The 15,928-nt window shown below is 36.5% G+C and overlaps 1 protein-coding gene across 1 annotated transcript; it reads right to left on the bottom strand.

Annotated features, from left to right (window-relative positions):
- Positions 1-1,629: 1,629 nt before the first annotated feature.
- LOC144970567 (uncharacterized) lies at positions 1,630-15,728 on the bottom strand. The gene is made up of 11 exons (XM_078910334.1): positions 15,370-15,728; positions 10,923-11,120; positions 10,045-10,284; positions 9,004-9,183; positions 8,724-8,846; positions 7,373-7,581; positions 6,586-6,769; positions 5,262-5,398; positions 4,185-4,335; positions 3,250-3,474; positions 1,630-2,438 (listed from the first exon to the last, which is right to left on the bottom strand). The coding sequence occupies exons 1-11, from the start codon at positions 15,373-15,375 to the stop codon at positions 2,187-2,189; spliced, it is 1,905 nt and encodes a 634-aa protein (XP_078766460.1). The 5' UTR covers positions 15,376-15,728; the 3' UTR covers positions 1,630-2,186.
- Between the last annotated feature and the right edge of the window lie 200 nt (positions 15,729-15,928).

The following is a 15,928-nucleotide window of genomic DNA, read 5'->3' as shown; positions in this document are numbered from 1 at the left end:
TCTTCTTCTTCTTCTTCTTCTTCTTCTTCTTCTTCTTCTTCTTCTTCTTCTTCTTCTTCTGCAAGGTGTCGCAAGCCAACTGCATCATCGTCCAAGTTGATCGAAGCATGCAGCCGGTAAGATGATAATAATATAATTTCTTCTCAATAGCTACAAAAATGTTGCAAGTCAGGTACTCATTTTCTACTTTAGTATTACGAGAAAAAATGAGCTAAGAACTTGTTCTAAGAGCTCAAGTATTTCATCAACAGGTAGCATATCTTTCTTTACTTCTTTTTTTTTATTTCAGTAATCTATGGCAATATCCAATGTAAATTTACAGAAGTAGATAAATAAAGTTTATCTAATGTTTTTCTTAAAGTCACATTTTTCATCCCAGACATCACTATGCTGATAGTTATAATAATAATAGTAATACTTTTGGTGGAGATCACGCATTATTATTATTATTATTATTATTATTATTATTATTATTATTATTATTACTATTATTATTATTATTATTATTATTATTATTATTATTATTATTATTATTATTATTATTATTATTATTATTATTACTATTATTATTTTATTATGATTATTATTATTATTTTTATTATTATTATTATTATTATTATTATTATTATTATTATATTATTATTATTATTATTATTATTATTATTATTATTATTATTATTATTATTATTATTATTATTATTATTATTATTATTATTATTATTATTATTATTATTATTATTATTATTATTATATTATTATTATTATTATTATTATTATATTATTATTATTATTATTATATTATATTATTATTATTATCATTATTATTATTATTATATATTATTATTATTATTATTATTATTATTATTATTATTATATTATATTATATTATTAGAAACATGTTTTAAATTTCTTTAAAACCAGCCTATTATTAACCAAACATTAATTACGACTTGTACTAATTGTCTCTGTATTGTCCCCCCAGCCCTTTTTTCCGAGACAGTTTACAGCGTTTACATCAAACCACAGAAGTCCATGACTTATTTATATTTATTTTATTTCGTTTTGTATCGTTTTTCTTCTTGATTCTCAATTGTTTTTGTTTGATTTTGTTTTGATCATTCTTTACTATCTCCTGTCTAATAGTATGTGAACCATCGCCACTTTTAAAAAGTACTATATCGCCATGATTTAGAGACCCTCTTGGTTCTCATTCTATTCCTCCTCTTCCTCGTCATCATCCTCATCCTCCTCTTCCTTCTCCTCATCCTCCTCCTCCTCCTCCTCTTCCTCCCTATTTTCTTCTTTTCTTCCTTGAAGGTCAACATTCATTGACTAAAATAAAAACATTAAAATAAAACACCACAGAAGTGCGTCCGTTACAAGGTTTGATTGCTATATTATATCTTTATCGTGCGTCTCTGTCATAGGATAAAAAACATATCATTCATTCACCTTCGACGCGAGGATATCAATAAACAGTAGAATGTTTACAAAATCAATTTCAATTGCACTTTTCGCACATCGAATCACTAAATAGGAAGAATAAGAATTTTAAAAAGCAAAAAGCAACCTTCTTTATATGTTTTTAAACGAAAAAGAATTGAAACGAGAAATCTATGATAAGAAACATTTCTAACTTAAGTTAGAGGCAGATTGCCTTTTCCAGCTTTATTGCCATTCATAATAATATACAGATTATGACACAACATTCAATATAACAAAACACTGAATATTCATCATATCATCGTATTACAATCCCTGTGTATTGCTCCGCCGGTTATTATATTTTTAATGATTTTATCGGTGCTAAATTGATTAATCAAACAATAAATCATACCGAATTTTAAAAATTCATCTTTCGTTCACAACAGAGACTTTTTTTCTTTTCTTTAAACTTCCGGAGTCTACAGTATGGCAACATTTCAGAAATTGATTAATTGGTTGATTTCATAAAAGAAAATGATCATTCATCAGTACTACTGTTTTAAAACAAGAATTAAATTCTACTGAAATTAAATCTCCATAGTTGGTTTCTGAAAGACTTTGACTCCTGACTGTTACTGACTATTACACCAATGTTAAATTAGAAGGCAAAACATGACTTTTTGTTAAAAAGTAATAAATTTATAAAATAACACACAAATGATACTAAAATGAGATGACTACTGCATTGTATTTCATAATAATTAATAGTACAGAGGATATTTATTGTAGCCAGAGTATCCTGGGTAATAGCCACGGCCTCCAAGACCGGCTCCAACGTAGGGATAAGCGGCTTGGGCGACGTAACCTGCATCAGCGATGCCGTAGTTCTTGCCGTAAGCGCGTTTGTCAGCACCATAGTGGTCCTCGCCTCTCTTGTGGGCATTAGCAGCCTGGGCACGTTTGTCGTAGGCGTCTTGCTCAACGAAATGCTTGTAGTCATCGCTGCGGAGTCCCTGTAAAAATCAAGACATATGAAAGAATCATAATAAGTAACACATCGCTGTACATATAATGCGTAGAAACACCGCTCTCGATTCAAATTTTGGAAACAAGATGGAGACTATTTGGATATATCTTAACGAGAGACAGAAATATTCCAGCTAATAAGGCAATGGCGTTATTCTTTACACCAAGCGGATATAACAAACACAAAGGCAGACTCATAACAAGCATATACACTACGATAAATAAAGACCTCAAGCGCCTATATGACACACAAGAACTGAGATGCGAAAAGGATTAAGAATACCCGAGATCCATCGCAGCAGACCGTCATCAGTGGAAAGAACTCACTCAACAAATCAGAGAAGCTGCCAAGGTGTTCCAGTCCGAAGATTAGGAGATGATAGGCAATAAGTCAAGTATGAAAGTTAACAATCTAATAAACTTTCAAATTTCTATAATATTTTGATCGGGTTTCCAATACTTAGCATCAAGTAAGAAAATAATAGAACGCAACGTCTCAAAATGGTATTATTCGTGTTGAAGAACGCCTTGGAAATTGAATTTAGAATCAAAATGATGAGAATTGAGAAATTTGATCGTTATGTTTGGAAAGTAAAAACATGTATTTTTTCTTAACGATTACCAAAAGACAATATGATTTAAGCTTCATTCTTTGTCGTTATAAATTCAACACCCAGCATCAATTTCATTGCGACATAATTCGGCTATGAGATGACGAGTCACATAACATATTTAGATGTTCAGTCATGAGCTTGGCTCTCATGTTTCCTAGATTGCTTTGGTCCTGAGATATCTTACCTTTCTGTCGGCGGCAGCTTGATCGGCCCATGCGGCGTCAGCAGACTGGTAACCGTTGGCGTCTTTCTTCCAGTCATCCTGGTGGTAGGCCCTGGACTTGTCGGCAGCGCGAGCAGCGTCAGCCTTATGAGCGTTGGCGTCGTAGAGACGGTTGTAGCGGCTGTCAGCGTAGCGGTTAGCGGCGTCCTTCTTGACTCCAGCATTGTAGCCGAAAACATCATCGACCTGAAAATTTAAAAAAATGCGTCATAATTAATAGGTGGAACTTGGGGCATACAGTTGGGGAGTAGAAAATGCTGTCATAATATCAACAAGAAATGAAGTGAGTAGGAAAGTGCCAAAAGACAACAGAGAATTTCATAACATTGATTTCTATTAATCTATTGTAGAATGAAGAAGATTGTTTTCCCTTTTCTGATGAAAAAAAAAGAACTCATAATCTTTGAAGTGTATTTTAGGTGGCCATCTTGAAACAACAGTGTTGAAAATTATTTGTAATGGTATTAGTAGTGGTGATGGCGGTGGTAGTAGTAGTAGTAGTAGTAGTAGTAGTAGTAGTAGTAGTAGTAGTAGTAGTAGTAGTAGTAGTAGTAGTAGTAGTAGTAGTAGTAGTAGGTATAGTAGCAGTGGTAGTGGTGGTGGTGGTAGTAGTAGTAGTAGTAGTAGAAGGAGGAGGAGGAGCAGGAGGAGGAGGAGGAGGAGGAGGAGAAGGAGGAGGAGTAATGGCATCATTGATGATTTCATTGCGCATTATGATGCTATGTAATTTATTTATTAGACTTAGCCAGAAAAAAATGGTCTTTTAATGTGGATCGATTAGAATGACATGATCCTTTCCAATTATCTCTTAATTCGAAGTTTTCTGGCCAAATTAAAAAAAAATGTGTTGGGTTCTTATTGTTACTATTTGGCAACATAATAATATACATCCGTACCTGATCCCTGTCGTAGTTGAGGCGTTCCCAGTTGTCACCACCATGGTCCTGGTTGTGGACGTAGTTCTTTTTGACCTTACGGTTGGCCTTGCGGTCACTGAGCTTACGTTTTCTGGCCTCCTCGTTCCATTGGTTCTCGTCAAGATCCCATCTGGGGGAAAAGTAAGCGTTTAACATCAGTCATTATTAGCTGTTCTCTGGAAAAACTCGTATTTGTGTGGCTATGTGTTTTTGTGTTATGACATATCTTTTGGATCAGAATGTTCTGGGTTCGAGCGTCGCTCGGCTCATAGATGAGTCCTTGGAATAGACTCTTTACTCACAATCTTTCACCTTACTCAGGTGTAAAATGAGGACCTGGCCGTTAACAGTGTTTGTCTCTATCCGAAAAAATTGTAATATCGCCTAGCAGGCGTCATGTCCCGTCCCACATGTTAAATGTTGCTATAGGCCAGGGACCACTTCAAAAGCGCTTTGAGCACGTTTAGTGAATATTGCCCTCTATAAAAGTTCAATATAGTATTTAAAAATGTGGCCATATAACTCGTCCTTAAAAATATCGATTGATTTAAATGACCCTCATTGTCCAAAGTGGGCAAATTGGGGTTAACAAGGAAATAGAACGAAAGTTCCTGAAGCGGGGCTCGAACCCAGGATTTTCTGGGTCATAGTGCAAAACCTGAACTATTGGGCCACTTTACCCAATTTTAGACATTTAGACAGATAAAAACGTTATTTTATTGCTTTACTCGAGCTGCGCAGAGTCGAGTTCTTGGAAAAGGCTCTTTACTCACATTCTCTCACTGTACAATGTTGTATATCTGAAAAAAATACTTGTAATATCGCCTAACAGGCACCATTTCTCATTCTACATGCTTATACAAATACTCGATTTTTAAAATATCTGGATTGTTCGGCAGCATACTTGGAAGCAGCATAGGCTGATTTAGACTAGTATCATATCCAGAAGGTAGCAAGCAATTTCTATTGCTATTGGGCCTCATATAATGGCTCTGTGGGTCTACAATTATTAAAGACAGATCTACAGCTAAAATCCTTTATTTTCTAAGGCTATACCTGGCTTGTTGAGCAGCAGACTTGGATGCAGCATCGGCGGATTTAGACTCGTGTCCGGCAGCGGACTTATCAGCCTTGTTGGCCCAGTCGGAGTAGCCGTGGTCATTCTCCTTGGCAGCTTGGTCACGGTTATAGCCCTGGGGATGACCATTAATGGATGTAATACAGCCGTCATATGATAAAAGGATGTAAACAAAAATGAGTTCATAATATTCTGTGAATCCCCGTGTCACGGCTCATCATATTCTATCTGGGTCATGTCGTAATGTGCAATATAACACTATCAGTAATTCAAAATGTTAAAATTGAAATATAAAAAAGATACTTCAAATTTTGAACACAATTCCAACCATAGCTGAAAACTAGCCACATGGAACGTACGCCGTTTTTTAAAAATCACAATACAGAATATGTGTTTGTTACGTTTGGTACATGAACTTTACAAGAAAAACGTGATGCTCATAGAATGACGGACACAATAAAGACTTCTTGAATCAAGACATATTAAAAAAGAAGAAATTTATTAATTTTACATTGGCTTTTATACTATGAAGAGGAGAGTAATTCTGACCAAAATGGGCATTCCTTATAATGTAAAAAGGGATCTCATTCGCCCAAATAATCTATCATCATGTATTAGAGATTATTTTTATTAATATATTACAGTGTTGGGTTGAAGACATAGATGATGAGTAAACCCATTTCAAAACCTGCTTAGTGACATGAAGATAGAGCAAGAGTTAATAGCATGTTTTACAATTCATTTGACATCTAGACATCCCCAGGCCAAAACAATCATAAAATCGTTCTACTAGGCAAAGAAGACTTATGCTTTCCTATTCAACTCAGGAAATAAATGATGTAAAATAATGTTTTTCTTTGAATATTGAAAGAGAGACTTAGCAGGCTTTGTTGAAAGCCATTTACTCATGTACAGAAAATAAGGATGAAACCCACTGATGTCCACTTTTTTTAAACATCTGTCTGTGACTGTCCCTCATTAGTGATGTCAGAGGTCCAAACCTTTCCTCCATAAAAAAAACATTACAGCGTAAAACTACAACCATAGAAAAGTTAGATCTGACCATAAGTATATAATAATAATAATATGCCATTCTATCGCTTCAGTCCAAACAGTTTTTCCTAGAGCATACTAATATCCAGAGAGCCAGTGTGGAAAGGGGGGGGGGGCTGCCTTAAGCCAGTCATGGAAAAAAATACTCACAAAAAAGGCGAAAGTGGAAAATCCGAAGCCTTTCCATTTTCACCTTTTTGTTATTATGTTCACCTTTATCAGCCTTTAGGTTCTAAAAGTCGACATTACCTGGACTCTATCGTTGAGCCATTGGTCCTTGCTGAAGGAAGTCTTGGCCTGATCTCTGGTGGAGTCTTTGAGTGCCTTCTTCAGACGGTTCTCCTGGGATTGATCCCACAGTTTGGCCAAATCAGCGGCACCAGCACGCTTAGCGTAATCAAGGGCAGCAGCCCCTTTACCAACGCCGGCAAGTCTGGGTAGAATGGAAATATTAGATTGATTTTAAAAAAGCAACACCAAGTATATTTTGAATTACCTTTTTTATTACTGGATAATAGCAATATTAATAATAACAATAATAATAATAATAATAATAATAATAATAATCATAATAATAATAATAATAATAATAATAATAATAATAATAATAATAATAATAATAATAAAAATGAAGATTTTATAATTTTATATAGCGCAATATCCACTAAACGTGCTCAAAGCTCTTTACAGGGGATCCCTCGTCAACAGCAACATTTAACATGTAGGACGGAACATGACGCCTGTTAAGCGATACGACATTTTTTCGGACAGAGACAACGCTGTTGACGGCCAGGTATTCATTTTTTACACTTACGTACGGTAAGAGAATGTGAGTAAATAGCCTTTTCCAAGGACGCAACTATGTGCCGAGCAAGGCTCTAATCCAGGACTTTCCGATCCGAAAGCGTGCTCATACCACTAGACCACATAGCCGCACTTAAAATTCAGTTTTCTGCTTCTTGTTTTTTTTTTTTTTACGCCAATGGTTGGTCATACATTATAATATTGTGAATGATTTTGATAATATTTTCCTTACGGGTAAGCTCCGGGTTTGGGTGCATAACCCTTGACCCCAGCGAGTCCATATCCGTAATCAGCTTTGTCCACGTCTCCGATGGCTTTGGACTGGCGGGCAGCATTGCTGTCACGGGCTGCCAAGTCGGAGTAAGCGTCAATTGCACGGTCTCTGGCGTCACTCCAGTAACGGTTTCCGGCTTGGCTGGCATCGAGCTTTTGGGCAAAATCCTGTGACCATTGTAAAAAAAAAAGAGATAAATAGATAATAATTGAGCTTATATATAGAGCAATATCAATACCGCTTTACAGGGGGTCCCTAACCAACAGCAACACGAAATATGTAGAACGAGACATGACGCATGTCAGGCGATATTGCATTTTTTTTTTCGGACAGAAACAACACTGTTAACGGCCAGGTATTCATTTTACACCTGAGTACGGTGAGAGAATGTAATTAAAGAGTCTTTTCCGTGGACTCAACTATGCGCCGAGCGAGGCTCGAACCCAGGACCTTCCGATCCGAAAGCGAGTGTCATACCCCAAGACCACATAGCTGCACAAAGATGACAGGAAAGCCATCAAGATGAATGTGCCTGTTAATTTTGTTGTCTAAGGTGGGGGACGGGGGGGGGGGGGGGGAAGGGATTTTAATTTTAAATCTATAAAGTTCGTTGTATTCCTTCGGAGTATTCTTATTCTCACTTTAATATCCACAAAAAATATGATCACTGAAATCACCGTTTGACTTAATCATCCATTATCGCTTATCATGATCATCTAAATCGTTCAGTCTTAAATATTTATTCTACGTCTTAATGTCTTTTTTTATTGAAGCTTATAATTAACAATAGATTGTGGGAAATTATGGTCCCGACGCCTTGTCCTTGGGTACGACACATAAAACACATTTCACCAGCTAAACTCAGGGTGAGTACCTGGTAATATGTAGTGATGAATATTGTAAGACTGTTAGTAAAAAAGATGCCTAACAGGTAATTTGCACTGTATGAAATGGAAATAATGTTCCATAAGGCCTGCTGGAGGAATATATGAATCATTGTGAAGAGCATCGGGCATCATACATCCGTGAGAATACGTAATATAGCTATTTATATTTATCATTTTCTTATATATAACACCATATCATCTATATTTTCTCATAAATTGTTATCTTTCAAAAATTTCGTATGATACAATTTGACAATTTTAATAAATATGCGCCAGCTTCTGAAATTCAACTTCCTCAATAATTATTGATTAATTTTCTACCATTCGCAGTAACAACTTTTTTTTAATCCACCCTAATATAAAGGCTGCATAAGCATCTCTCGGCGATGATTACAATGTTCATGTTACTGACGATTACGAACCTTGTTCTTGCCATTGGCGTGGGCAGCGCTGTCGTAGTCACGACCAAACTTGTCCTTGGAGGCAGCAGCAGCAGCAGCTCTCTGGGCGTATGAGGCTTTGCGGTCAGCAGCCTGTGCGTCAGCCTGATATAAAAGAATTGATGGAGATGTTGGTTTTAATCCCATGCTTTATATCAGAGATACACCTGATATCAAATTTTATTTTATTTGTGTTTATAAACATATAAATTTGTTGCAAGCACATACAAGCACACACTATCTATAAGATACTCGAGCTCACCTTGGCAGCGTGGGCAGCGTGGTCGCTCCTCCTCTTGTCGTAAACTCCGTTCCTCTCTGCAAGATCATCGAGAGCATAGTTGTCAACAGCTTCGCTGTATTCATAACCTCCATCCTCGTGCTTGCGGGTGTTGAACTTCTTATCGAAACCGTAGTCAATGCTGTCGTGGTTACGGCGACCCTGCAAAGGAAAAAAGTAAGCAGACGGGGTGAATTATATTTCATAAATTATTCAGGTTGTATCACTTCAATAAATAATTAATAAAAGATAAAAATAAAATTCCCTTTATTCATTCTCAGGGGGAAATTTGTCTTTAGGTTCTATATATTCCAAGGGAAGGCTAGAAAAACCCAGTCGTTCACCGCAGTGCAGTGCTGCAAAGTGAGCTAGGGCGAGGTGACTTGATCAGGGCCACACAACGAGGCGGGTTACCTTTTGGGTAAGAAGCAAAAACCGAACCGCTTAGCCAGGCAGGTTCATTATGACAATATAAAAAGGTTACGAAATAATAATTTCGAGAAACAAACATTGGTCATCTGTCATCTTTACATCATTATTCACAGTACTCGGTAAAAATGCTTTTTTTAAAGACGATTTTGGCCGGAAACTTGTCCTGCAAAACTCGATGAATTGGAGAGACTCTCCTTATATCAAAAGTCTCAAACCTGTTTTTAGAGTTTTTAACAAGACTTGAGGTTGAATTTCTATAAAGCGTAAGATCCACTAAACGTGCTCAAAGCGTAACACGTAGAACGAGACATGACGCCTGTTTTTTTGTTTCGACATAGACGACGCTGTTAACAGCCATGTACTCATTTTACACCTGCGTACGGTGAGAACATGTGAGAAAAGAGCCCTTTCCAAGGACTCAGATATGCGCCGAGCTAGGCTCGAAACCAGGACCTTCACAAAATCACTCCAAGCTTCTTATTTCTGGATATAGATTCAGTTTCCAGGATCTAGTTCATTCTGACATAATACCGTTTTGTGACGGATAGTCACAAATACAAAATTCAACTTAGTCAAATCTTTCGGACAAACCTTTCTGAATTGGTTGCCCTCAGACCAGTAGTTGGCAGCAGCAGCCTTGTCGGCAGCGTCCTTCTTGGCCAGTTCGTTCTGTTTTTGGGTCCACAGCTGATCGCGGGCGGCAGCTCTGGCTTGAGCATCTTCGCTCTGGTCCCAGTTGGAAGCGTCCTGGCCATATTTTCTGTTGGCGGCCTGTTTGCTGGCGGAATTGCGATCGTATTCATCACCATAGGAGTTGCCGCGTCTTCCAGACTGAAATTGAACAAGGAAAATGGCATATTTAGCGTCCGATATACATAACACTTAACAGGTCTAAATGATGTTACTTATTCCTGGATCAAAATATTCTCATAAAGCTATCAAGCAGCAGGTCTCATCATGCCGGTAGAGCACTCCTCTAACACACAAAGGGACTGAGTTTGATCCTGGTTGAATTCGATCAGGGGCCTAGAGCGGATTTATCGCGGTCTCTATAGCGTGATAGTGGGAAGAATTGCTGCTAGTTTATTGCAAGTTGCTTTCCGCCAGAACTAACAGATCCAACTACCCTATGACTGCTGGTTGAACTGGGGGTCAGAGATAATATCAACTGTACCCGGGATCGATCCTTTATGTGAGTGACGTGAGTGCTCGATCTACTGATTTACCGGCAGCCCCCCCCCCCTCCTATGTTTCAAATTAACCAAGTGTATAATAGGAGCAGTTATAACTTAAACGTTTTGCAGTTTAAAACTTAAACATTGTCATGCTGATGATGATGATGATGATGATGATGATGATGATGATGATGATGATGATGATGATGATGATAACGATGATTATGATGATGATAATGATAATAATTGTGAGGAGGAAAAGGAGAGGAGGAGGAGGAGGAAAAATGCACGTACTCTCTGGTCCTTGTTTGCCCATCTATCGAAAAGGGCGTTTTGTTGCCCGGCGTCTCTGATCAATGATGCGGCCCTGAAGGCGTCAGCGCCAAATTTGCCGACGTCAGCGCCACGGTGGGCAACTCCCTTCTGGGCGCCACCTGGGTGGAAAAAGGTGGCCAGGCTTCCGGCCACGCATGCGCACAGCACTAGGATAAGCTGAAATGGAAATTCAAAAAAAGAAAAGGAAATTAAAATAAAATAGCACAATGTAAAGTTTGTGTCAATGGTTCTATGGATATATATTTATATATATATATATATATATATATATATATATATATATATATATATATATATATATATATATATTAAGCGCGTAGTAAAGTTGATATTGTTTTATAATTTTGAATTTGCGGAACAAGTCAACTCTTAACAAAAAAAAGTGGTCTATCGCCGCAAAACCGGTACCATTTCAGGATGGTTGAAATCTTAGGATAAATGGATCCGAAAGCATTTATATAGAGCTAAAATCCACCTAACGTGCACAAAAACGTTTACAAGAGGTTTCTTCCAACAGCAAAACTATCATATAGGACGAGACTTGACGCCTATTAGGCGAAACTACAGGGGATTTTTTACTCGAAAGACACAACAAGGATGACAAAATGTGAGTAAAGGACTCAACTATGCGCTGATCCGAAGGAGGCGAGTGTCATACCATAAGACATCAAGCCGCACAGTTAAAAAACTAAAACTGGATGTATGGTCTAGATATAAGAAGTAGGCTATGAATTTACACGAGTTTGAAGAAAATGTAGATATAGATTTTCTAACACCAACAAAAAATAAAGTTTCACATTTTCGTTTGTAAAATACCTAATATGACAGTTGGCCGTAGCCTTCACAAACTTATAGATACTGTGCGCTTGGCCAAGAAACTCACAACATTGCCATCCGGAAGAATAGAAGACCAACACACAAAATATGTGTAACCAAGAACGTTTATTGTCTGGTTAATACAGTTTAGTGAGAATTACTCATTTAAACGTAGATGGCAAAAAACAATAACAAAGACCTTAGTGATGTCAATCAGCTCATAGTTGTTGTTTTTAGACAGTCGTTTTAGTGATCAGTTCTCACTAAATTATATCAACTCTCAACTCTAACGTTTAGGTTTCACATAATATTTTGTGTGTTGGTACGTTATATCCGCCGGCTATTTGAGAGCTTTTCGTCTAAATGCGCAGCACTAATAGCCTGACGCTGTCAAAAAACAAAAACAAAAAGAAAACAAACAAACAAAAAAAACGCTACGTGTGAATACAAAACAAAACAAAAAAATCATGAATTGTATTTCTTAAAAGTTTAACAAAAAGGTTCATCCTTGAGCACTACTAGCGACAGTTCTCAGCCATGATATAATGACACACCAGAAATCGAATTTGATATTATCTGGCTATACAAAATGGAGCCGAGCATCAAATATTATTGGTGTTTTATAATGGGACCAATTTTGAATTTAATCATGATCGTCATCATCACCATCATCATCATCATCATCATCATCATCATCTTATCATCATCTCATCATCATCATCATCATCATCATCATATCATCATCATCATCTTCCTCCTTCTTCTGCCCATCCTCCTCCCCTCCTCCCCTACTCCTCACCCTTCTCCTCCTCTCTCTCCTCCTCCTCCTCTTCCTCCTTCTCCTCCTCCTCATCATCATCATTACCATTATCATCGTCATCATTTTCATCTTCACCATGACAACCATTATAACACCCCCCTTACGAATTCAACAAACGATAGTCATTCATTAATTATTGATATATTGAATAATACTAAGCAGAAAATCGTTTCCCAATTTGTAGAACAACTAAGTAATAAATATTACCTATAGTTTGTGTATATTACAAAATCACACGATACAATTCCACTTTACAAATAAAGCATTAAAGGTCTTGTTTAATTTTCTTTTCTTGAGAGTTCATATAGTGCAATATCCATTAAATGTGCTCAAAGCGCTTTAATGTTGTACCTGATAAACAGCAACACGTCAAATTTAAAACGGAGCATGGCGTCCGTTAGGAGATATTACACTTTTTTTCCAACAGAGACAATGCGGTTAACGGCCAGATACTCATTTTACACCTGCATACGGTGAGAGAACGTGAGTAACAAATATGCGCAAATCAAGGCTCGAACTCAGGGCCTTCTGATCCGAAAGCGAGTGTCATATTACAAGCCCACATAGCCGCGCAATAGTGACAAATAAAAGAATGAGCTCGTTCGTTATTTTCTTTTAAAATGTCACACAGAGAATGATTTATAAAAAATATGCTTGGACTAAAAGATTTGCACTGGCCTGCCAGGACATGGTACTTCCAGCTTACGAAGCGAACGTCATCAAATGTGTGCCGCGTTGAGGCTTGTGAACTTCTTTATTGTAGAGTGTGTCTCTTCTGTATTATAGTTCTTAGCTGTATAGTTAGTTCTGATAACAGAATTGGTTTTATTATTATTATTATTATTATTATTATTATTATTATTATTATTATTATTATTATTATTATTATTATTATTATTATTACTATTAGTACTATTATTATTATTATTATCACCATCATCATCATCATCATCACCATCATCAATCATCATCATCACATCATCATCATTATTATTATTATTATTATTATTATTATTATTATTATTATTTATTATTATTATTATTATTATTATTATTATTATATTATTATTATATTATTATTATTATTATTATTATTATTATTATCATTATTATTACTATTACTATTACTTTTATTACAAATATATTAATATCATAATCATCATCATCATCATCATTATCATTTTGTGCCACTCCCTCCCGATTCTCTACGAACTGCACTGGCAAGGAATCAGAAAATGATTAAATAAAAAATCGCCATATGTTTAAATGCTTTAATGACGAATCCCCTATCTATTTTTTTTTAAAAAAACCTATTACATCCTTATCCACCTTCCAGCTCACTAAGGTCACCATCTAATACAACTGAATTTTTAGTTCCTCTTCGGGTCTTCATTATTTTTTATTTTTTTGCCATCCACGTTTTTAAGTAATTCTCACTTAATTGTATTATCCAGACTATAAAAAAAAAGTTAATGGTTACACATCGTTTTGTGTGTTGGTTCGTTATACTTCCGGATGGCAATGCTGTGAGCTTCTTAGCCAAGCGGGTACTATTTATAAAATACTATTTTTTTGGCGGGCGATCCAGTAGACTTTTGACCAATCAAAGCATGAAATTAGTGACACACCTTCACACACGGTGGGACAAAACATGGTTTTTATAAGCAATAACGTGAATGATATCGACCTCTCTCTGATCGGTGTTATTGTTTTTATATCGCCAAATGCGTGACCAGTCATCACACGACTTTCTTGATCATATGAAAGATAGTATGCGCTTGGCTAAGAAGCTCACAACATTGCCACCTGGAAATATAACGGACCAATACACACAAACTATGTTTGTGACCTTGAACGTTTATTGTCTGGTTAATACAGTTTAGTGAGTATTGCTCCTAAACGAGTATGGCAAGAAGTAATCACAAAGACCTGAGTGACGTCAACTTCATCCTATATATAAAAGTCTAAATTTACACATAATTTTCTGTTAGTTCGATTGATCAAGCTGTTTAACAGTGGGTATTTTACTGAGACACATAACATAAATAGTAAAATCTGTCTATTTCGCTAAGTTAACCAATTGCAGTCATTGTTTACAATATGACGACTGTCCGCGAGGGGTGGTCATCTAAGTGTCTATTCTATACTCATAACCGTCATGAAACAACGAACTATATAATCTTTTTAAATCGAAAACAAAACATTTTCTGTTCACGTCTGCCCATTTTTAATCTGAGACATACTTTAAGGTCATAACCTCATGTGTGAATATTCATTTGTGTGTCTTCGTGCGCGCGCGCGGGCGTGTGTGTGTGTGTGTGTGTGTGCGGGGGGGGGGGCGAGTGTTGTGGGTTATTTTTCAAACAATGGAAAGCGCATTGAGCATTATATACTTTTGAAAATGCGCAAGACGAATGTCATCTACAATTATTATTATTATTATTGTCAACACTATAATTCGGTGCTTTGTTCCAAAGAAATTGGGATAAACCTTCCAATCCATATTGTCTGGCTACGTGCCTCTAATATTATGTAGGATACTTCGTTTCTCATATTGTCTTAAGGGCAATTACCAAAAAGGCACACTGAATTTACAGAAAGTACGTTGTATTAAACTAGCGTCCTATCCAAAGGATAGCAAAGAATTGGTTTTTGTCCGTTTCACGCTAAAGAAAGCTTTATGGGACGAATGGCTCTGAAGGACTACTTTAAAAAATGTTTTTGGCAATTTGAATCACTTAATTCTATCCACATACAACGTAACGCTACCTTCATTTTGAAAAGAACGCTTAGCCTCTGCTGCTCCAACGGATAAGACACCAAGAAACAACAGCACCCACGGTAGATCCGCCAAACAGAAACTGACCCTCACAAAGAACCCCAATTCGCTTTTAAACAACACTTCTAAAATTTATGGCTTCATAACATTATCCTTCAATATCTAAAGCGAGCAAACGTACAGTCATAACGTTCCAAAAAATACGACCAGGCCTCTAAAGTTATGCGTCGAACCCACGTATTCAAGTCCATTTACATTTTTATATTGTTTTAAAGTGAAAAAGCTGAATAATTGCCGGGCACATTGGCTACATAGGGCCATGCTTCTAAATCCTTTATCTTGCCATTATTGCGGGGGTAAGTTTTCTTCTTTTTCTTTTTTTTTTTTTCATTTGAATTCGTTGACCCGTCATCGTCCAAAGGTAAGCTTAGCTAGCTAGCTAGCCCTGGTATATGATCTCGAAGCCCCCTAGGATTTTACGGGGGAAATTTTACAGCGGCCACAAAACCGATTTGGTGGAGAGACACTGGGAGAAAAAGCGGTGCAGGA

The sequence above is a fragment of the Berghia stephanieae genome, chromosome 4, assembly GCF_034508935.2.
Source record: "Berghia stephanieae isolate SIO BIC M18660-M18661 chromosome 4, UCSD_Bste_1.3, whole genome shotgun sequence".
NCBI lineage: Eukaryota > Metazoa > Mollusca > Gastropoda > Nudibranchia > Aeolidiidae > Berghia > Berghia stephanieae.
The sequence above is the reverse complement of the archived record's forward strand: the minus strand, read 5'-3'. Positions and strand labels throughout refer to the sequence as shown.